This window comes from Oreochromis aureus, linkage group 3 (assembly GCF_013358895.1).
Source record: "Oreochromis aureus strain Israel breed Guangdong linkage group 3, ZZ_aureus, whole genome shotgun sequence".
Taxonomy (NCBI): Eukaryota; Metazoa; Chordata; class Actinopteri; order Cichliformes; family Cichlidae; genus Oreochromis; species Oreochromis aureus.
Genome location: NC_052944.1, coordinates 53,912,923 through 53,936,429, shown reverse-complemented (window position 1 = coordinate 53,936,429; position 23,507 = coordinate 53,912,923). Strand labels below are relative to the sequence as shown.

General features: G+C 37.3%; 2 protein-coding genes across 2 annotated transcripts; both read right to left on the bottom strand.

Moving 5' to 3' along the window:
• Positions 1–14,732: 14,732 nt before the first annotated feature.
• On the bottom strand, positions 14,733–15,314 carry LOC120434510 (L-amino-acid oxidase-like). The gene has a single exon (XM_039602697.1). It carries the CDS (start codon positions 15,311–15,313, stop codon positions 14,756–14,758), a length of 558 nt encoding a protein of 185 aa, XP_039458631.1. The 5' UTR covers position 15,314; the 3' UTR covers positions 14,733–14,755.
• Positions 14,756–18,870, bottom strand: LOC116333564 (L-amino-acid oxidase-like). Its single transcript, XM_039602690.1, has 8 exons — positions 18,824–18,870; positions 18,659–18,707; positions 18,156–18,376; positions 17,766–17,878; positions 17,436–17,640; positions 16,550–16,615; positions 16,331–16,467; positions 14,756–15,551 (listed from the first exon to the last, which is right to left on the bottom strand). The coding sequence occupies exons 2-8, from the start codon at positions 18,681–18,683 to the stop codon at positions 15,425–15,427; spliced, it is 894 nt and encodes a 297-aa protein (XP_039458624.1). The 5' UTR covers positions 18,684–18,707; positions 18,824–18,870; the 3' UTR covers positions 14,756–15,424.
• Positions 18,871–23,507: the final 4,637 nt, after the last annotated feature.

The following is a 23,507-nucleotide window of genomic DNA, read 5'->3' as shown; positions in this document are numbered from 1 at the left end:
AGCTCATAAGGCGAGTCACTTTATTATCAAGACTAAAGCTGAAAAGAAAATCAAATATCAAGTACATAAGCTTGAAACAAACAAGAAAAACACATCAACCACTGCACCTGACTTATTTCTTTGAACCAGCTTCTAGATATATCACACACCCATTAGAGTATAAGCACATATTTTCAACATGTAGGTCATAACAGTGTTCAAATACCTTCAGAAAATCACAAATTACTTGACATGACTTCATCTTCTGGGCCTTGTGTTCAGCATAATAAACAACAATCAAAGACAACAGTGCTTAAACTGAAGGTCCTGGCAGTCCTAAATATTCTGTTCTCTTTTCTTCTTCCTCATTTGAGCCCCTCTTTTTTAGCTTAATTTTAAAAAGTATAAAATAACAACAAAATAATTAAAAAGGCCATTGCCTCACTGAGTGACTGTCAACTGATTTGGGGTCATCTTGCACAAATGATTTGGGAGGCTCATTTCTGTTGAGTTGCCTTCCTGGTATCCCCGTTTCCCGCACCTTCAACTAATAATTCATCACCTAAATATTTAAGGAATAGTGGTTGATGTGATTCTCTGCAAGACCATGGTGGTATCTACTAGAAATGGAATGATCCAATATACAGTATTGCTATCAGTCTGATCCTGACCTAAGTTACTGGATCGGATATCAGGGAGAAATAAAAATGTGATCTGATCGATTAAATATCACAAAACCACCTCACAAAACTTGTGACATGACATAACGCAGGTAGTGACCTCAGCACATCAGAGCAGTATGCTTCACATCATAGAGCTCGCTACGTGCTTCCCAACCGGCATGTCATCTCTGAGCAAGCTATACCAGAGAATTAAAGCAAGTGTGCAAGTTTATCTCTGAATGTTTGTAAAGCATTCCCACGTTAAGCTTAACAACCAACACTCGGACTACATCGTGAAGCTCATTGAGAGAAGGCCAAGGGTTTGCAGTGCAGTCAACAAAGCAAACAGTGGCTACTTTGAGGAGTCTATGTTATAAGGCATATTTAGAATTATGTATTTTTTTTCTTTGCTACATAATTCCATATATCTAGCTTAGCATATTTTGTGTCTTTAGTTTGTAGTTTGTTACAATGTTGAAAGTACTAAAAATAATTTAAAAAATCATTAAATGAGAAAGTTTCTCCAAATGATTGATTTGTTGTGTAAATAGTGTTTTCATATATTAGTAAAATGGGTAACATGCATTACTCATGTAAAAAAAACAAAAAAAAAAAACCACTCACAGAGCATCCAGTATGATATGACCTCTGCCCTGTTACCAGATCTTAAAGGGGGACAGTGCACATGGTTTTGTTTTTTTCTAATGATACCTCTAGTCCTATCTTTACTGTAGAGGACAGTCGAGGCTGGAAAATGAAATCATCAATAAAATAAAATTTGCCACACACCCACAGACACACACTCACAGTTTCATAGTTTTGTATGCAGATTTAGTAAGTCTCTAGATGCCATACCATTTTTAATTTTTCTGGTCACCTTGCATAGGTATACCAACAATAACCATTAGATGGGAGCAGAGCAAAGGTTTTTTTCTCAACTATTGATCAGTGATCGTTAACAGATTAGTGGTCAACACCAAACCAACTAAAGAAAAAATCTTTAGCATTGCAGAGCTCTGTGTGGTGTTCATGTTGTTGTTACTCAGACAGAGTTTGCAGTATATATCAATACCATATTGTGACGGGACGTGGTCTGTGATGCTGCTGCAGGTGAGATGGATAACTGCAAAGTGGGGTGTGCGTAATTATTCAGCCCCCTGAGTCAATACTTTGTAGAACCACCTTTTGCTGCAATTGCAACTGCCAGTCTTTTAGGGTAAAGATGGAGCAGCCATGTCCAGATGCCTTCCTGATGGCTCCACTCAGACTATGCACCTTTTTAGTTGTTTACTTATTTGTTGCTTTGTTATACATTCCAAAATCTTCCAGTTTTATGGTTTACGACAGCACATCACTTCTCAATATTGGTAACGAGTTTGAACTCATAACCTTGGACACTTTTAAACCCAACCTGTCCTGGCCGACGGAGATACTATGTGGCACAGACAACAACAATAGACAGGAAGCTCACCCGAGGCGAAGAACAAAGAAGCGCCGAGGTAAACGTGCTGGCATTCAGAACAGACTGAGGCAACAGGTGCACTGTGCACCACTGCCCAGCATCCTGCTAGCTTACGTATAATTGTTGGAGAACAAACTAGACGATCTGAGGGCAACCTTTCAACGAGACATGAGGGACTGCAACATTCCGTGCTTCACTGAGACATGGCTGACTGGGCCGTAATTGCATCGGTGTCAATCTCTGTGCTCCGTGCGGACAGAATGGCTGAGTCGAACAAAGCCAAAGGTGGAGGAGTGTGTTTCATGGTAAACAGAAAGTGGTGCGACACCAGGAGCATCTCTACTCTCTCCAGCGGTTGCTCGCCATGTCTTGAATACCTGAGCATTAAGTATGACCCTTAGTACCCGCCCCACGAGTTCAGTAACCGCCAAAGTGGTCTACATCCCAACCCAAGTGGGCGCAGGTATGGCTCTGATTGAACTACATGATGTGCTGAGTGTGTTTCAAGACAAGGACACAGCCTGAGCCCTCATTGTAGCAAGAGATTTTAATAAAGCAAACCTTGCACAAGTCATGCCGAACTTTTATCAACTTGTCACATGTCTGACGAGGGGAGATAGAATCTTGGACCATTATTACATGCCATACAAGCAGGAATACAAAGTTGTTTCACACCCAGCTTTTGGAAAGTCCGACCAAAACACAATCTTGCTCATTATTCTGTATGAACAACGCATACGGAGGGAAGAAGTAACCTTGAGGGAGGTAAAACGCTAGCAGAGGTGGGACGAGTATCCAGAAATTGTACCCAAGTAAGAGTAGCATTACTTTACAATTTTATTACTCTTTGCAACTGAAAATAGTTGGAAATCAAGTGCAATCAATTTTGACAGGTCTTTATCAATTGATTTCTGTCTTGGTGGGGTCACAGACTTCCTTTAGTTGCAGACTCTACATTCTGCCTATGTATTGTGAATAAAATTGAAATGGTTACAGATTTTTTTTTCTTGGTGTCACTCATTTTCATTGCTATAACTCTCTAATGTGACGGTGTTGTCTCTTGTTGTTGCCCCTGCCCCCCCACCCCGCTCAGCGCAAAAACAAGGCTCATGTGTTCATGTGCTGTATCCTCCGGATTCCAGCCAGAGTGGATTCTGGAGTCTTCCACGCTCCTGTCAGTGATCCTCCATCTGGATGGATGAGAACAACCTTCTGAACAACCTAGCAGGTGGAGATTGCCCATATCTATGGGACTGATTTCTGCTAATAACGCCCATTGTATGGACTGATAACAGTACCCAGCATACACCTCTCCCTCCATCAATGCAATAAACAATACAAAAGTAATAGCCTATAATTATTTTTTTCTGCTGTATCTGCTGCTTCTCAGGTAGTTGTTTACATTATATAATTTATTGTGTTCTGTATACGTCACTATAATGTGATTTCGGAATCACATTATATATATAAATATACGGACAACAGGCTCTTCCGCGGCAATCTCTTGTCGTCAATAAACAACGTTTAGGGAGCTCTATAGTATTCAATAAGAGGACCCTGCACGTTAATTTTCGACGCGAGGGGGGTACCCTGCGCATCGATAGGTGAAGCAGAGGGAGCCTGACCATGCGTCACACATTTGATGAGTTGGGAGTGAGAACGTGTTGGACTGTCGTGTCTGATAATTTGAAAATTCTCTTGATAGTTTGGGCAGAATCCTGTTGCTGGAAACCCATGGTTATTCATGTCCCATGTTATTGCAGGTATGTGTATTTTGAAACAAGTATTTGGTTGAGCTGCAGGCTAATTCTGTTTAAGAAATACTGCTTATTAAGTTTTGCCCAGTACATGGCAGCCTTTTTCAAAGTACTATTGCACATGAAAGGAAATTTTGGCTTTGGTCTGTAAGTTTATTTATTTTCACATGAATGTGCATTTAAGTGAATTCATTTGTCTTTTTTACCTAAACCACAATGCAGTAATATTTTTATTTTATTTTCCGTAATAAGTTTTTTTGCCATTTTATTTTTCAATCAATTTTTGCTTTTTATTTATTTTGAGAAAACTAAGAGTTCCACTATACGATCATTTGTTTATCCCGTGAGTAGCAATGAAGCTTTTGCTGTGTTTGGGTGGAATCCTGTTGCTGGAAACCCATGGTTATTCATGTCCCATGTTATTGCAGAGACCCACAAACAGGAAAAATAAACCACACCCGAGCTCTACCCATCTCGAGTCCAGAGAGTTTTACTCATACAACACCAGACACTAAGAGGGGTTACACACAGGAAGGTGAGGAAACACAAACAACACATTAATGCACCGCTAACGCCGTAACACGGTAATGTCTACAACAGTCTGCTAGAGGTATGATAGAAATTTTTTTTTTGCCTTCACCAGTGACTATCCAAACATTGTTTTGGGTAGCAGCCTATTGCAACAAGTCAGGGCATCCTGGCTATGCTAACTGCCCATATAATCTGCAAAGACTGTGTCTGACAGTATCTCATCTACATTGAAATTACATCGGATCCTTGTCATTTTTTACATACATTCTTTGTTGTTTGAGGTGAGAACCAATGAAGAAGATGTTGAAAAATGTTTTACTTGTGCTCTGCAATGTATTGAGGTGCTGCAAAATGAAAATTCGGACAATATCAGACAAGAGCGGCTTTATTGAGAGCTAGATGATCATACACGAACTCTATCAGATTTTCTTGCTGCTGTATCTCGATATGATCCTAATAATAGGGTTGCCACCAACCTACTAGGATCCTTATATAGATGCTTTTGCAGCTTGCTACATGAATATGATGCTAGACAGAGATCTTCATATGTGACCCACAGATTGTTACCCCCAACAACCTTGAGTGGTCATCCAGGTCGGCCACGATACACTATATCTGCTGAACAGATTTCTTTGTTTCCATTGGTATGACATGGAAGACAATTATGGGGCGACCGTGGCGCTGGGGGTTGGGAAGCGCATCTGTAACCGGAAGGTCGCAGGTTCGAGGACCAGGGCTCTCTGCCCTGGTCCTTGGGCAAGACACTTTACCCTACTTGTGTTGGCCAGAGGGGCCGATGGCACGGTATGGCAGCCTTGCTTCTGTCAGTCTGCCCCAGGGCAGCTGTGGCTACAACTGTAGCTTGCCTCCACCAGTGTGTGAATGAATAATGGAATTGTAAAGCGCTTTGGGTGCCTTGAAAAGCGCTATATAAATCCAATCCATTATTATTAATTGCATCATGCTTTGGAATAAGTCAAAGAACCCTGTACAGACACAGACAAACTTTGGGAGTTGAGCCATTAAGCTATGTGGATATGTCAAATCAAGAACTGAATGGCCTCCTACAGAGCACTACAAATGCAGGGGGAAGTATATATTCTTGGAAGTCTGAGTTCTCGTGGCTTAAGAGTTCAACGTTGGATCCTATTGGACATGCATTTAGACACCATCATGCAATACGGCAAAGGATCTATAGTGTTCAGGCCTTGTGTTTAAAAGTATTAACACATTGTGTCAAAATTAAAGGTCCTTCATCCAAAACATTACTGAAGTTAATCTATATGATCAGCATAAGGTAATAATAATAAAAAATAACCAAAAAAACAGAAATTGCCTTAAGTATGTTAAATATTTTGAGGGATTCATAGTACATCAATTTCGATGTTGTCTAATGTGTATACTGCTGAATTCATCGATTGTGTCAGGTAAACGTAGTGTGAAAAAAAAAAAAAAATTATGCCACTGAGGTCTGGTGTTGTTGAAGTAAATGTACAAAATGGTACCTCTACTTTATTTTAAGCACAGGGTCAGGAAATTCACTACTAAATAATATGAACAAACATGTGGAACTGTAGTGATGCTTTCTGATCTCTCAACAGGCATGTTGACGGAAACCACAAGTTGATCAGATAGCGCTTGGTCCTTCATGGCTGTGTTGATGGCTTCAGCCGAACTATTATATACTTACGTTCCTTATCCAATAACAGAGCCTCAAGTGTCTTATCATTATTTTTGGAAGGAATATAAAACTTTGGTTTGCCCTTAAGGGTCAGGTGGGATCATGGTATGGAAAAAATACAAGTTGCTTGTTTTATGTTACAGAGAAGAGGAATAGGCAGTGTTATTACAGGTGTTTCAGTACATAACCAAAAAATTGAAAGACTGTGGGCAGAACTCAACAGAGTTGTATCAAGACACTTTATAAATACCTTTAACTTCATGGAAGGACAGGGTGTGTTGTATTCACTGAATGAGCTACATCTTTTTTGTCTGCATTCTGTTTGTTTATCAAGGATTGAAAGAGCATTAACATAATTTGTCAATCAGTGGAACAACCATGGAATCCAGTTGTTTATAAATGACATTTTTCATGTTGATAACAATTATGGCGTTGATGAAGAAGGGCCATTACCAGAACTTCGAACAAACAATAATGTCATAATTCCAGTTATTGACATCAACATATATGAGACTGCAATGAACATTATTCAACAAGTGAATCCAATAGAAAATTATGGAAATCATGGAATAGATGTGTTTTCTTCACCTTTACACCTTCTACATTGGATCAAATATTTTGCAAAACATAGAAATGAAAAAAAATATAAAAACAATTTCAGAAAAGTTATCTGATCGAAACTAACAAGATATTGAAAACCATTTTCTTTAAAATTATAAAATAACAGCTCTGTTGTCAAACAGAAACTAAAACAGGCAAAAAAATAAACAGACACAAAGACAACCATATCAAAAACAGATGCACATACATATGAAAAGAGTAAAGTGAGACAATATTTTATATATATTCAAACTCAACAATCTAAATAAACTTCTGAAGTGCTGTTAAACAATTGGTATCTACCTGTATGAATCCTGAAGAACAATTACTTCTTGTCAAATTGATGTCTCAAAACATCAATTCGACTGAGGTAGGTAAATTTGGAAATATTAAAACCTTAACAAGTTAATATTCACTTTGAATCAGTAGAGAGACCAATACAAAAGAGAAACACGCAAACTCCTCCAGTATAATGTGTTCATATCCTGCCAAAGCCGTGTTACCTAATGCAAAATCAAACTTCTCCTTGAAGTTTGATGCAGTTAACACATGTGTTGGCAAGAGGGAAAATTGTTGTAGAAGAGAAGTCATCGTCTCCTCTGTGAATAAACTCAATCGAGGGTGCTGGGGAAAAGCCAATAGGTGGCACCGCAGTTGCTCCAGTTCCAAAGGCCAATATCTTCTGTAATTTGGAAGGTCCTTCTTCTTCTGCATAAAACAGAGAAGGAAAAAGTGTTATAAGGTTATTTCATTTGGCCAACATAAATTGTCAGGGAGTATTCATCTAAAGCAAGAATCTTAATGACTGTTATTGCAATGACTATAGAGCATGCTTTTCATCTTTCAATAGTCTCAGAAAACTATATAAAAATGTTACTACAACCAAGAGGGTAATGTGGTGTTATTATTATAACATTATGTTATTTAAAATAAAGATTTCAGAAATGCTAAACTATAAATCTATTACATCTATTTATTGTGCACTAAAGTGACAATTACCTGCATCTTGGAGATAGTCTCTTCAGAAGGTAACAACCATCTCCTCAGCAGCTCTTCTTTTGCTTCCTTCTGGAGATAGATAAATGTTGAAAAGATCATCCACCTGGTCAGCAGTCAGCATATGTGGCTCATAGCAGAACAGAGGGCGAAAGCTGTCTGGATGCCTTCTCATTTTCTCGAGAACCCCAAGAGTTTTTAGACCTTCACAAAATCTGGATAAACAGCACAAATATATTTTATTCAACAATTCTGCAATTTCATGCTTCTAAGTTAATTGTATATTATAAATTTGGCACAATCAATTATACTAGGTTATTAACTGATGGGTCTGTCTAATACAAACCCACCGCTGGAACGAGACAATTCTACTACACAGCAAAGCAAGACAGAAGTAGGTAAAGTTCTTTGTGTTACTCGCGCACGAGGGACAGAACCGGACGAGCGCCAATCCTTCGACTGACCCCAGTTGCTCTCATCCGCTCCCTCTTAAAACTGTTCTTTTAATGAGGTTATATGAATATGCATAGGTCCATTAACATATGACATCTTACATAGGCGAACATGTGAACAAAGGGTACCAGTCTGTGTGTGTGTGTGTGTGTGTGTGTATGCCTGTGTGAGTGTGTGTGTATGTTGACTTCCCCAAACCTGCTGGAAGTCCGGCAGTTCATCTAAACAAAAGGCATTTAGACTAAAACAGACATACGTGTGTTTGCTATACCATATATCACCAAGAGAAGATACGAACTCTCTCATGACCCTAGGGTGTGAGTGTGTATGCCAGAACACTCTGGAATGCACACAAAGTCTTTGCAGACTACTAAGGATCAGACCCCTATCAATATGCCATCGATTATAAACTCTAAGCACATATGAGTAAATATTTCTAATCATAAATGACAATCAACACTATACACCTGACATTAACTGACCATTTTGATTAATAGGTAAGATTTTTATCACCATTTTAATGAATCTGAAAAACACAGAATACCCAAATACCTTTGCAATGGACCTTGAACCCTGTGGATGACCTGAAACATGACAATATCATGTACCAGCAGATGCCTGCCTCTTAGTGAACGCATAGGCCTCTGGCATCCTGCATTGGCCAAGTAATCAAGCAGAGGTTCTTTTGACTTCTCAAGGTCCTCAAGGGTTGTGCTTTGAGATATCTAGCATCACAAAGAGCGGAGGAAGGGGTTGTTATGGAAGTTACTTCGTAGTTTTATAACCTATTAGAAGGAACCCAGCCACTAGAGGTCTACACAATCACAATATGCCCAAGTGTACATTGGAAGTCAAATGACTGCACATATTTTTTAAATATGTTTCCAATGTGCTTAAAAAAAATAAGAAAATATACTCTTTCGTCTACCCTTATCTGCTGAGTCTTAGTTGAATACAGCAGCAACATATAAAAACTTGGCATTCAGCAATGGCCAGACTGATCCGGATAAACATTCTTTGCAAAAGAAAACTGGAATACAAACTATTTCCAATTCACTATAAGATTTATAAAGTACACATATAGTGACCTCTTTGACTTTTTCAAAGAGTTCCAAGTCAGCTATTTCTTCCAGGGATGGATTTGCTGAATTTCCAACCAGAAGAGAAAATACCGTTGGTGACAGAAAGCTAGGTGGTGGACCACCATGTACCAAGCTCACTGCAATGGCTCGGCCAGAGATGTAGTACCAGTCCCCTCTGAGAGCTACAACGAAACAGAATAAAAGGAAAAGCAAAATTGTCAGTAATGTTGCCTGTAAAAATAAATATCAGTTAAACAGTTCCTACTGTCAATCTTAGAAAAATAGGTAATTACCAGCACTGTCAAGAGCCAAGTTTTTGCAGTTTTCTTTCCCCTCAAACATGGCTGACCTGGCAATGGTGTCCATCAATAGTCTCAAGAATCCCCTCCTTGGCCCGCCTAAATCAACCCCTTCCTCATTTTCCCCCATATCATCTGAGAATTTCACACAGATCATCAAGTTGGGATCATAAGATAGCCTTTGAAAACCACGCAAGGCTCCGTCCCACACAGAAGAGTGATTTATATTAAATTTGCACTGCTGTTTTGTGCTAATTTTGCTTGATAGTTCCAGCAGTATCTCTTGAACAGGGACTTTTTCTGCACTAAAAAAAGAAAATAAAACACAATCTAAAATATATCAGTCACGTTGTCATGTTACAGAATTTGAGAATATGTGTCACACTGATCATAGAGATTTAAAGCTTAAAAGTTTTATATTGATTTGACAATTCTGGAAATATATAATCATGATATAATATATAATATAATCATGTCTCAAACTCAAATTCTGTACGTTTGTTACTCACATCTGATTCTCCAAGCTCACAATTATAGCTTGATTTAAATCCTCATCATCTGAAGAATCGCCAAAAAGCAATGTCAGGAGAGTTAAATATGAAGAATAATCTTCATCATTCATCATTAACACTCATGGCAGGGATGTCTTCACTTCTTGCCTTAAATTCTCTGCTGTGACTGCTTGTGCTAGGTTTCTCATCACTTTTTTGCCACGTAGCCTTCATCACACTCCCATCACTTCCTTGCTTTGCTCATTGCCTTTTACCAACACTCCTTCCAATACAGTTGGTCCCAATCTTCTTCATCACTGCTAGTGCCAGGGTTACCACCTTTACCATGACTTCTTAACCTTGTAGTGACGTGGCTGCTCATGTCTTGTTGGATTTTTGAACTATCAACTTTAAAACAATCATCATTACTGGCTCCCAAATGCTTGTTTTAAATAAATATATTCTATTTTGTTAGAAGCCCAATTGTTGACCGTTTTTTTACCAAACAATGATTCTTTTTCATTCTTCTAGGAGCTTACTAAAAGTGTCGTTAATGGCCCTACATAGAGGGCTTTGGTTTTTAAAACCTTTGGGATCAGCATCCCATTCAGCTCCTGACCATCTTGGAGCTTTGGAGACTGTTTTAATAATGATGAATAATATTTTAAACTTCTTTACTTTGGTATATTATCTTTAAGTAAAAATCATTACATGAATACACACAGTAACAATAAATAATAGTATTGTACCTGACATGCTCTACAATGCATTCACCAAAGTTTTCCTCGATGTGTTTCACGACAGTTTGGTTGTCCCAGGTCTTCTGGAATTCAAAAGCACTGAGGATTTGCCCATGTTTGTGTAACCATAATTTTAAAACCTTGTTTGCACACTCACTACTAATACACACACTACTCCCCATGATGGAGTTGGAAGTAGAATGACATCTTTGTTGAAATGGTCATGGTCAATATAACTATTAGATACCATGAACAACAGCAAGTGATATCTAACAATACTGAGATGCAGACAGCAGAACACTATCCAAACCCCTACACAGAATGCTTTCATAGACAAAATTGTTGTAGTTAGGCAAACATAAGGGTTAATTTCATATACTGTATTGTATTGTATTCTATATAATTATAGTATCTGCCTTGGTAGGGTGATAATGATTGGCAGTCTGTCATCAAATTAAATTAATAAATTAATATTAATTAAGTAAATCAAATTAAATTAAAATATTGGAAACGTTGTCATTATAGGAATATGATACACTAAGATATTGCAGTACATAGGTGCCAGACTTACAAATGCTTTGCGACAGCGCGTAAAAAAAATAATGAAATAAAACATTTTTGGTATTTTAAAAGACAACGCAGTGACAATGTTGCATGCAAGACACGGTAACTTTTGTGGGAAATTTTGAAACTGACCCTGTGACATATGCATTTCTGGGAGTTTGTACAAAATATGGAATGGGTAGATGGTGTAACGCAAGTCTGCAAACCGATTTACTAAAGCTTGATACAAAATGAACTCAGTGGTTTAGAAAATTGTGCACCCGTAAAGCTAACTACACCTATGAGCTGTGCTATTTTTCCCCATTTAGTAAATCTGGCCCTCAGTATAGTCTTAAATATCAGACTATTACATATCGCCCCCATTTCAGCCAAGTTCATTAAACTTTGTAACTACCCTTTTCTTCAGGTGCTTGATGTCCAGCTGCCGAAGCAATGCCGAGTTTGATAACGTGGTGCAGGTTCTCTCTTGACTGTAGATGTTGCTGGCATGGGCAAGCTGCTATGCTGACGTGAGGGAAAGAGGGATGTTAAGTGACTATCCAGTCCGTCCACACTGGTACTTGCAACAGGTTGCTGCCCCACAACTGTCGCATTTGACAGAGTTCTGATGGTCTATGCTGAGGCTAATATACTGTTGAGTAATGCGGCTGCTTCACTTAGGCTACTAGCAGGTTGCTCAGTAGACATCTGTGTAGTGGTTCGAAATGTATCACTTTTTCCTTCACTTTCCTGATCAGGACACAACTTCCTGTTCATCTGAAACACCTTCTGTTCTACTGAAATGTCTTGTTGTGTGTGTGAGAGCGTTTCGGTAGTGTGTGTGAGAGATAAAATTTCAGTAGGGTGTGAGAGAGCGTTACAGTAATAATGTCCCTTACGGGACCTCATGGATTCTGTGTTTCTGGTGCTTAAAACAATATACTTCTGAATGAGCAGAACTGTATTGCTTGTAGCAAAGCAAAAGCCATGAACACAAAATGATGTGCAAAATGTTTTTTTGTTTTTTTTTGCTCCAGCAATATTTACCAAAGTGATGGAGTCCCACCAACAACAACAGATCACTCAATGAAATAGTGGCAATGATCCAAGATGTGGCACCAGGTGATGGAAGGTTCATGTCTTTGCAACTTTCTGAATGAGTTGTTGAATATTCAAGAGTTAAAATTGTAAGTGGAACATAAACATGCCTAAACTTTCATTCGGACTTCTTTATATTGCAACACTGTTTACAATTTGACATATCTGCACTCAAAACTAGAAATTAAATAAATAAACAAAACAAAAAAACTCTTATGTTTCATTTGCTCTTGCACATTTCATTATATTGCTAAAAACACGAATAGATTCAACTGCTTTGCTTAAAAATCAATGATTGAAAACGTGTCCACATTTGAATAACGTCACATATCTGCGTCAACCCTGAAGTTACCATGATAAGACACAAACCTGTTTTATAATACAACAATGGAGGTGTGTTGATATCACTGTTTATAAAAACCCATAACAACTAAGAATGTCTAAATCTGACTAAAACAGCATATTTATATACGTGGGATGAAGCTGTATGAAAAATATTTCTATTTTTATACCCAGGATCTGTATGATTGCAGAAATAATTCCACAAAAGATGATATCAACATGGCCCTCATATAGCACTGAAACATGTTGATCATATAGGAACATATGTGAGAATCCTTTTCACTGATTACAGCTCTGCATGCAACACATTATTCCTATGTTAGCAAACATTCCAACTTAGATTTTGGTTACAATCTCTGATCAAATTGCCCACAAACAGCCAACTCCATTATGTTTTTTTTTTTTACATTTTAAAAGCAAAACATCAGCTGTATTACCTACATACCAGTCTCGCTTCAGATCTGCTCGAGTCATCACAGCATAGTACACTACCTGCACAGAAGTCAAAAGGAAGAGTCTCTAAAGTGCATTCACTACATGCACAAATAATCTCTGCTTTCCTTTCTATAAAAGTTGCCGAATAAAAGTTTAAAATTGAATGCATTTGTAGTACATTTCACCACAGTCCAACTCTGCTTTCTACTTTGTGTCATAAAACATTACGCTGTATTTTTATTTGTTTGTTTATTTTCATTTTTTATGTTTTTTGTTTGTTTTTTCATCTTTTTGGCTACAAGTAAAGTTAAAGACAGTTTTCACTGAGTACAGATGCCTGATATTTTATTGGCACTAAAAGCAATACGCTTATGCAATCCAACTTTTGTGGCTTTATTCTTTGAAATATAAATAAATCGTATAAATGAATCATCCATGCAATGTATCATATAACATATGTACATTGTACAATATATTATACAATGTAGCAGGATGTAGTAGGACTGGAAATAGAGATGGACTGGTAACTATTTCATGAACTGCTGTGAGACCAGATTGGGCAATGGTATTGCGGACAAAAAGTCCTGTTGTACTTTGATAGTTCCATATTTATTTTGAGGCATACAGTTGTATCAAATGATAGAATCCCAGTCATGTTACACTGTACAGTTGTGTAGATATGTGTACATATCAAAAAAGGACATTTCTTGTTCCAGAGTAAATCTGTAAAAAATATTACCAGAGTGTTTAGGTTAATGCAGCCTTTCAAGACCACAAAGAGATAACATATAACTTTGAGTACAAAAAATCTATAATATAGAAGAACAATTCTACATTTTCATGTGAAATTCCTTCTAAATATTTTTTTAACCAATTTACATCAGTCATTTATGGTACATAAACTGCAAGGTAAAACAGCCAGTGTTTCTACCTTATATTTTATTACCCTTTTCATTCACAACAGACAAAACAGCCATTAAATGTTAAAATGAAGTTCAAGAAAATGGCTGATAAATTTGCATCATACAAAATAATAAATCAGAAACAGTAGTCTGCCAGTACAAAGTGATCAATTACATGCAAGCTTGAGACGCTCAATGTAAAATACATGGAATAATATGTAATATATAAGTAATAGGTAAATTATGACTTTGTAATACATAAAGAAACTAAGAAAACATTGTACGAGGCTGTGACTGAAGGCATAGAGACAAAAAAGATTATAGCTCAGTAATGTTCATTTCTTAGTAATTAGTTATCACCCAATTTAACTCAACCCATGAAACCAGATGTCGTATAATGCTAATGATTAAAATAAAGTTAACAAGCAGTACCAGTAAAGCTAATGTTCCTTAACTATACAGAAGTTGTAATCATATTACAATCAAGCACCAATGGAAAATTAAAAAATAAACACCATGAAGTAAATAAAGAGTGTACCTGCAATGTTCTTTTATATAAAAAGAGGTTTAAGAAAGAAAATTCCTTATTGCATCTGCAGAGAAGAAGATTGGTAGAGACAGTTCAGCATCGCCAGCTAATCACACATATCTTTGTCTGAGCTGACTGATCATCTGGTTCAAATCATCTATACAGTCGTTCCATTAGAGTTCCTCTCGTGTTGCACTTCTGACCGACTCTTTGTTTGCAGCTTTGTTAATGTTGATAGCCGCCCTGATTGCTGATTTCATTGATGTCTCGATCCAAGCATGAGGGAAGGCTGTGTGCTCACCAGCAAAGTGCACCTTGCCCTCACTTTTAAAGAGCTCTGCAGCATATTCTAAGTGTTGGTAGGGTGTAAATAAAGCAAATGCACCCAAACTATAAGGATCCGAGCTCCACTTCTTCACTTTCACCCCTGTGCAGAGATCCCTGACCTTCCTGCCATGAATCTTTTCCAAATTTCTCAAAGCCAGCTCTTTAAGGTGGTCATCGTTTAGACCTAGGAATAGTAGTGAGTTATCAGACCAGGTGTAGGAAGCCAAAAGGACCCCAATGGTCTTATTTTTTGGGAAACTGTGGCTGGGGTAGTAAATGAAACGAGATGGCCCATCTGTGATGCTCTTCCCCCCTTGGATGCCGTCATCCTCCCAGAACCTGTTTTTGAAGGTGAGCAGGACTTTAGTGGAGCTGTCGTAATGGACAGACCTCAGGGCGTCCATCTTTTTAATGGAGAGAGGGGGATCGAAATCTATGAAAAGAGCCGCTTTGGCTGTTGTTGTTACCAGGACAAAGTCAGCTTTAAGATCAGTAAAGTTAGACTGTTGGCCTCGTTATGATACAGTAACTTCATCTGAATGGCTAATATGCTTGACTGTAGAATTAAGAAGAATGGTGGCATTAAGGTCTTTCCGAAAAGCATTGGGGAGATGGTCTGACCCACCAGTCACTTCATAGTACCTTTAAAAAAAACATACATACATTTTAGCATGAATTCTGTAGTAATCAGTGTCTAGTAAATGTTTTAATATTTATTTTAATAGGCTAAAATTGTTTCGAGATCAGTAATCACAACCAGAATTTGGCACATATAAGCACATAAGGTGCACTGTCGATTTTTGAGAAAATGTAAATATTTTCAGTGTGCCTTATAGGCAGAAATATACGGTACTGTTGACTCCTGCTGAAAGCAATACAGCCTAAAGTCAAATTTTCATTTTTTTTCAGACAGAAATGATGACACATCACGTCAGGAAAACATGCTATCAGGTTAAAGCAGGGTTTGGCAACTCCAGGCCTCAAGGGCCGGTGTCCTGCAGGTTTTAGATATCACCCTGGGTCAAACACCTGAATGAATGATTAGTTCATTTCCAGGCCTCTGGAGAACTTGATGGCATGTTGAGGAGGTAATTTAGCCGTTTAAATCAGCTGTGTTGGATCAAGGACACATCTAAAACCTGCAGTACCCCGGCCCTTGAGGCCTGGAGTTCCCCCACCCCTGGTTAAAGCAATGAATTGTTATATCCTCTACTTCAAATGATTAAAACATACAGCTCATCTAAAATTGTAAATGAACAGTTGAAGCACTGATAAAAAGTTTATTTTTAATTTAATTAAGGAAATAAGAATTTCTGTTCCATTACGGAACATTTCATGATTTGATTTACTGATTTATTTCACTTATGTTTGTGAACTCTTCAATGAAAGAAGTTATATTTAGTTTAGTTAGAAGGTCTTACGTGACGCTGTCAGAAACATCAGTTTGGTCATAGATCATTTCGGTGAGTGCAGTGTACATAAGGCCCTGCTCGTTAAGTAGGTCTCCAATCATCCTAATGGCTTCAGAACTCAGACCACCTTCTTCTTTCAGGTAATCCTATCAGGAAAACAAAGTTTCTGGTTGTGAAATCAAAGTGGGTCAGAGAGAAAAATTAAAGTTTAGCTATCATGAAATCTACCTTCACAGAATAGCGGTCAAATTTTTCCAGTGCAGCACAACCATGTTGTGTGACTTCATTTTTCACCTAGAGAAGTAAAAACCATTGAGACAATATCACTTATAAACATCTAGCTGCATATCAACACAGTCTCTTATATGGCAAGCAGATATAATACCTGAATGAACTACCTTCAGCCTAGTATTAATATCTGTGAACTATCTTACAGCAGTCTACCCTGATGTTAGAGTTGTGTTAACCTTTTAGAATCCAAGTGTTTACCGTCAACTAATCTAGGATTTATTATTTATTTTTATTTTATTTTAATGACAAGAACTGTGGGCCAAACTCCATCCCTAAACTTAGCAGTGACTGCAAACACATGTACAATAAGCAGTTAACGAAGTGCACTCATCAGAATTCAGAAGGAGATCACACTAATTTAACATTCGTGGGAGGCATAATAGAAAAATCATTGGTTTCAAAAAATGACATAAAAACAAAACTACCGTGAAGAAACAGACAGAGAGCATGGAGTAATTAGGCCTGGGCAGATATGCCTGTTTGACCAAATTAAACTGTTTTCAAATGTGTTGTGTTCAAGTACACAATCTTCATTTTTGGCACTGTATAAAATAAGAACAAATGTTCCGAAATACTAAAAAGTTTCCATGTGATGCACTTCTTTGTTCACATGACTATATATTTTTACAGAATTCTGGTTTAACAGCTTTTTTAAAATGGAAATCTTTCAAATAAGTGTTTGTATAAAAATCCATATTCACACAACTGTTCAGCTTGAAAATAGGTCTGTTAGATTTAGACCAAACAAAATCAACTCAGTTTTGGTGTTTATGTTGAAACATTTAACGCCAACTGGAAAAACTAACCTAACCCCTCCACATACCTTTTCTAATGCTTGCTGTAGGAGAGCGTCAGCCGATTTATGCATCTCATTTCCTGTTAGATTGTATTTCAGGATCTCAGGGTTTTTCTTCACTTCCGATGTCCTTTGTGGCTGTATTCCATTCACCAGATAGAAAGTATTGTCGTCATCCATGATGAAATTATTCAGCTCAACTCCCAGATCCTTTGCAAACTGAAGGACAATACTGTTGAAAACCAGTCAGGTTGTGAGTTTCCCCAAGGTTCAACAGATAAATCAGGAGCAGAAGTAGACTCTATCACCACTGTGGTATTAAAAATAGCCAGCTTTTAAATAACTGATTTTACTCACTAATGAAAACTTGGGATCCTCATAGCCCCAAGTTCAGCATACCAGCCCTCTTTGTCATTCCTGTAGGTCTCCACACGTCCACCAACCCGTCCACTAGCCTCTAATATGGTGACCTTATTTAAATATTACCAAACACAAGTACATATTATTTAATATGTATGAAATATTGCTTGCTTTGTTTATGTACACACACTAATCTCGTTGAAAAGGAAAGTGTTATAATTAAAAATGTAAAACCTCCAACTCTTTTCACTACACCAGGACTGCTAATAGGACTTCGAGTAACTCTAATAATTATATATTAAGGCTTGAAGAAAAACAAAGGTTCGTCTGTCACAGATAATAGAACAAAATTTTAAATAACCAGAATAAAAACATCTCATGTCAGACCTTATATCCTGCGTTGTTAAGTAGCCTGGCAGCTGTCAATCCAGCCATGCCAGCTCCAACAATGACAACATGACGAGATGTGTTTGTTTGTGGAAGACCGTTCTTGGCTATCTGTAGAAGCTGCTCATAGTCATTGTCATTCAAACAATGAGCTAGAACATCCTTCAGCCTGTTGGTAGTGTGACTTTGACACAGAGTGACCCATAAAGCACTGACAGCAACTGCAGACAAAAAAAGGACATGTTGTACATCAGCATGTAACAAAGCCTTCCAATAAATTTGAATCACCAATTTTTATGTTTAAAACTAAGTAATTATGTAGAGAGAATTTAAGGAAACTACTTTGAATTTCAAAAACAGATTTTCATAAAAATGTATTTTGTAGTATTTGTAACATATCAGTATTAAATTAGCATTTTGGTTTCTTTTCAACTAGTTTTTAAACAGTTTACATCTGGAAGCTGACACTACTTCAGTAACAGTGCAAAATACCACATACTCACATAATTTCACTACAGTTGGATCCATTGTTCAGGTTTGTCTGCTTTTCTTCTGAGGTGACATGAGAAGGAATACATAAAATGAAAATAAATAAATGAACAAAATGCAACTGTTTGTAGTTTTAGCTGTTTCATCCTTTTGTGACATAGCACAGCATATAAACTTACTCTGTTCTGGTTAAGAAATCCTAACACTGGGATCTTCAGTCTTTGTTATTTGGGACAGTAGTGAGAGATATAATTAAACATAATTAATAATTAATATTTTGTGCTTTACTTAGGAAAACGCCCTACTTTCTAATTTATAATGCTAAACATTGCAAAACTATTTAATTAACTAACTGTTGTCTGCCATATACACACACACACACACACACACACACATATATATATATCTATAGATATAGATATATATAGATAGATAGATAGATATAGATATATATTAGTTTTACATCACTCAAAAAAACAAGCTTGGAAGTTTTCATTTACAACTGGCTTTTAAAAGAATATGAGTAGTAATATACCTATAGATTTTTTTGCCCCCCACCCGCATCCCCTCCGCGTCCATGTGTGTGAACGGACCTTGCGGCGTGCATGTGTGGCGTGAACGGACTTGCGAGTTCAGAGATCATATGTTTACATGTGTTTAATAGCGTTTTATTTAATGAAACCATTATGTGTTTTAATTAAACTCTTTTTAAAGGATTGTATAGGTCTCAGAGTTCTGTTATTTAGACATAGATGATTTAATTTAACTAGTTTAGGGTATTTTTCTTTAGGGCTCTGAAACACACACAGAGGCTAATAGTTTTTAAACAGAAAGTTTTTTCCACCTTCTAAAAACACATATTCACACACAGCATTTAATTTAACTAGTTTAGGGGTATTTTTCTTTAGGGCTCTGAAACACACAGAGGCTAATAGTTTTTAAACAGAAAGTTTTTCCACCTTCTAAAAACACATATTCACACACAGAGGCTAATAGTTTCAAACAGAATACCACAAACAGCAGGCATTCCTTTAGAAATAAACAGGGATTCTTAATTCTGCAACATTTAGACAGAGGGGGGTTACAGTTAGACCCCTACAGTCAGCAGAAGAGGCCATCCTTATCAAGAGCATCTCAATTGTACTGCCATAGTTTTCAATACAAACAGTCTCCTTTATCTTATGGCAGAGGTCCGGCTGTGCTAGGTCCATCGGAGCCACTATAGCTTTTATCATGCCATTACACTTTGTACTGACCATCCTCCAAACAGGCATCACCTTTGTTTACACCTTTATCTCTACATCTCAGAGGCCAGCTGAAACCAAGCCCCACACCTATATATAAAACGCGCCTAATCAAACACCCTGTATTTTTCCTCACTACTTCACATCGGTCCTTGAGAGCATAACACTTTCGTTCATCAGCACGAGCATTTTACTTTTAATTTAACTAGTTTAGGGGTATTTTGCTTTTTTCTTTAGGGCTCTGAAACACACAGAGGCTATTAGTTTTCAAACAGTGTCACAAATAACATGTATTCCTTTAGAAATAAACTGTGATACTTCTAAAACAAACAAACACATATTCTTTCCTCATGACTAGCCAATTCGCCATTTTATTTAAATATCTGAATTTTGAATGATGATCCAAGCGGGACACAGAGGCTGCTAGTTTAATGCACCAGAATGCAAATATAAATAAAAGCATGACTATCCTGAGAGCCTAGCTGCAGCGACACCTTTCTTTCAGGCGGATGCCTGGATGTGCGTTGGAGCCGACTGTGCTACCGCACACAGCGTTTCTGACCTACGGCGCTGCTTACACAACAGAGAAAAGCAACAATACAGCGTGTTTCTCTGCTCCAAGACATCGGTGGGCCTTTCACACGGTAAGCATGTCTGTTATACCCAGCACATAAATGTCTGTATGTCAGTGCTGATTATACAAACCCTGTTTAAAATGTGACACATATGTTGTCCGAAAACAAATCCTCTAAATTTGCAAAGTTACTGATTTAAAATATATTTTGAATTTTTAGTTGCATGTCAAACACACGATAGACTCTTGAGCGTATTTATTTATATAGCTACATTCACAACGGTACAACCATGCTAAATAAAAGATACCCAAGCACCAAAGCACTCTAATGCAAGCCTCTAAACTACATGTTGATAAGTGCATGAAGTTAACCTCTACAGTTGAAAACAGTTTGTATCCGCACTCTGAGGGTCTGCTGAATTGTTTTTAATATTGTGCTTTTTTTCACGAACTGCAGATGATGAATTCCTCTTTATTGGACATAGTGTCCTTAAGCTATTGTTGCTCATACTTACAGAGTTCCCTAGCTACTTCTTTACTATGTCAGTAAACTTTTTGAAAAGGAAGCTGTTGTAGATTTAAAGAAACATCCTAATTGAAGCAAAGGCAAAAAATTGGAATGAATTTTATGTGACTGTTCATATTAAAGCCATCAACAAGTGAAAATCCAAAACCGACTCCAATGCTTTGTATTAATGATCTCCCCCTCTCTCTCTCTCTCTCTCTCTCTCTCTCTCTCTGTGTGTGTGTGTGTGAGTGTGAGTGTGCGTGTGTGTGCCCTCACAGAAGGAAGGTCACAGCAGGAGCTTTTTCAAACGTGTTTCCAATCATCTTTACAAGAAGTGTAGCTCATACAATGGTATTATTGTATTATTTGCGATACTTTATAAATATGAAACTCTAAAGATTTGGAGTTCATGCAAATTGTGAAACAAGAATCTAAATATTTGTGTCACAATGATTTCTATAAAAGCATGTTGTTTATGGGGATAATGTAACAAATCTTTTGTGGCCCTATTAATGATCACTGGTAATTGAAGAGGAAGCTGAACCCTGGCTCTGGACATTTTCATGACAAGTGACAGTGCAGACATCTGCTAATGAGAGAACATGTTTTATCATCATAAACACTGTGATATGAAGCATCGTTAAAGTGTCACTTCAGTAATGTTTTTAATAGATGACTTTAAAACACTAAACTCTAATTTCTGTGGTTTATTTTAAGCTTACAGAATATAACATGTGGTAAGACGATGAGTTTTACTTCTCACTGTCCGTGTTATGTGTATCTATTTATCATGTATGCTACTTTGCTCTGTGGACTGTAAAATGTTTCATTGTGTTCATGAAATAAACCAGACTTTCACCGTCTGAATCTTTTACTGTTTTTCTGCTTTTGTTCACTACAAGTTTGACAAACCCACAGACATCCAGAGTTAACTTGCTAACAATGTGGAGCAGTCTCAGTGTATTTAGCTGCTTTTTCCTAAACACAACCAACTGAGAGAAACGCTTGCAGGCCTCACTTTGGTCATTTTGAACGTTGAAGGAGATTTGCTCCATAGACACCTTATACTAGTGTTCTATTTAAATTCAGATTCCTTTTATAGTTTGCAGTTTCTTTACTAACACATTTGTAGATAAGTTTATTGCTGAACCACACAGCTAGCAGTCTCACTCACTCTCAAGGTTTTGAAGTTTTGTGTGTGTGTGTGTGTGTGTGTGTGTAATGGTTTAGTCTATCAAACCTTACCCTTTTTCTCCCCAGTATCACAACAGTATGACTCCCAAAGTACGGATCAGTAAACAACCAATGATTCTAAAGCCAGAACAGAAAGATACAGTTGGAAGATGCATGATTGCATTTTTATGACGCATAGTAAAACTACCCCCTCTTCTTCTTCTCTGTGTTGTTGTTGTTGTTCTTGTGTGTGTGTGTGCCTTAGAAGTCAAATAATACATTAGCCACACTTAAAAATACAAAAAACATCTGAATTTCATTTAGAACTGAGATTCTAAGTTGTAAGCAGAAATCTTATCCTCAGCCACAAACATGTTTCCCCACTTTCACAATGCTGAGGTGTCAAATCCACAACCCCCAACAAATGGTTTGTTACACGCGGGTGTGAAGGGCATGCTTTACTTACACAGCCTCACACACAGTAGATTTTTAAAGTTTTTGGGGACAATGGTTTAGCCACAGATGTAACTACTACTTTTGATAAAACCACTCCACCTGTTTATTTCTTAAGAAATTAAGCTCTTATTTATACATGTCTACACAATAATAGACACCGTGTGCTCTGTGACATTATAGTCTTCTACTTCAGCGTTCATTGGTTTGCATTTTAATCTCTCAACCTTTCAGGTTGTTATGAACGACTTATATTTCTAACATTTTGTGATATAAAAGTGAACCATGTGGGTTTTTTTTTAATTTTCTGTGTGATGGAATGACTTAAGACACGAGTTATTTAAACAATTCTAAATGACAGTGTGATGGCCATAGTACTTTATGCTGGGCCAAATATGTTAAGGATAATGTTTATCAACGTAAAATTGCAAAGAACCTTTGAATAGATTATAACATTTTGTAAACAGTTACCTCAGAACCTGTACTGTCAGCCCTATGTATGTATGTAAGGTGAAACTTTCCACAGTACTTACACTTAAGTAACTAAACACATAAAGTCACCCTTTACCAATAATCCACTGCTCCTTGAAAAAGTAGCACAAACAGACAACTGACTCAGCAATGATGAGTAGAGCTACCCTGAGGCCGAGACTCAAGCAGAAGAAAATTAAAAGTTTTGGTTTCTGCGGCTCGAAAAATTAAAGAAAGTATGTTTAATAATTCAACAAGACCTACACTTTCAACACACGTACATTCAAATTTTGGATCAGACTAACATCGATGTTGTTCAATAGTTTTTATCCGTTCAAAAAAGCCATTTTACGGCTTTAATGTTTCCAGCTGATAAGGAGAATGAGTGCATTTCATCAAATGGGCGTCCAAAGGCTTTAAACATCCGCTTTGTCTGTAAA

Coding starts and splice junctions, on each gene's coding strand:
- LOC120434510 (XM_039602697.1), bottom strand. CDS start 15,313: ATGGACGCCCTGAGGTCTGTCCATTACGACAGCTCCACTAAAGTCCTG.
- LOC116333564 (XM_039602690.1), bottom strand. CDS start 18,683: ATGGATCCAACTGTAGTGAAATTAT. Junction 18,377..18,658: donor TCCAACTGTAGTGAAATTAT/GTGAGTATGTGG, acceptor TTTTGTCTGCAG/TTGCTGTCAGTGCTTTATGG. Junction 16,616..17,435: donor TACAGCAAGCATTAGAAAAG/GTATGTGGAGGG, acceptor TTACTTCTCTAG/GTGAAAAATGAAGTCACACA.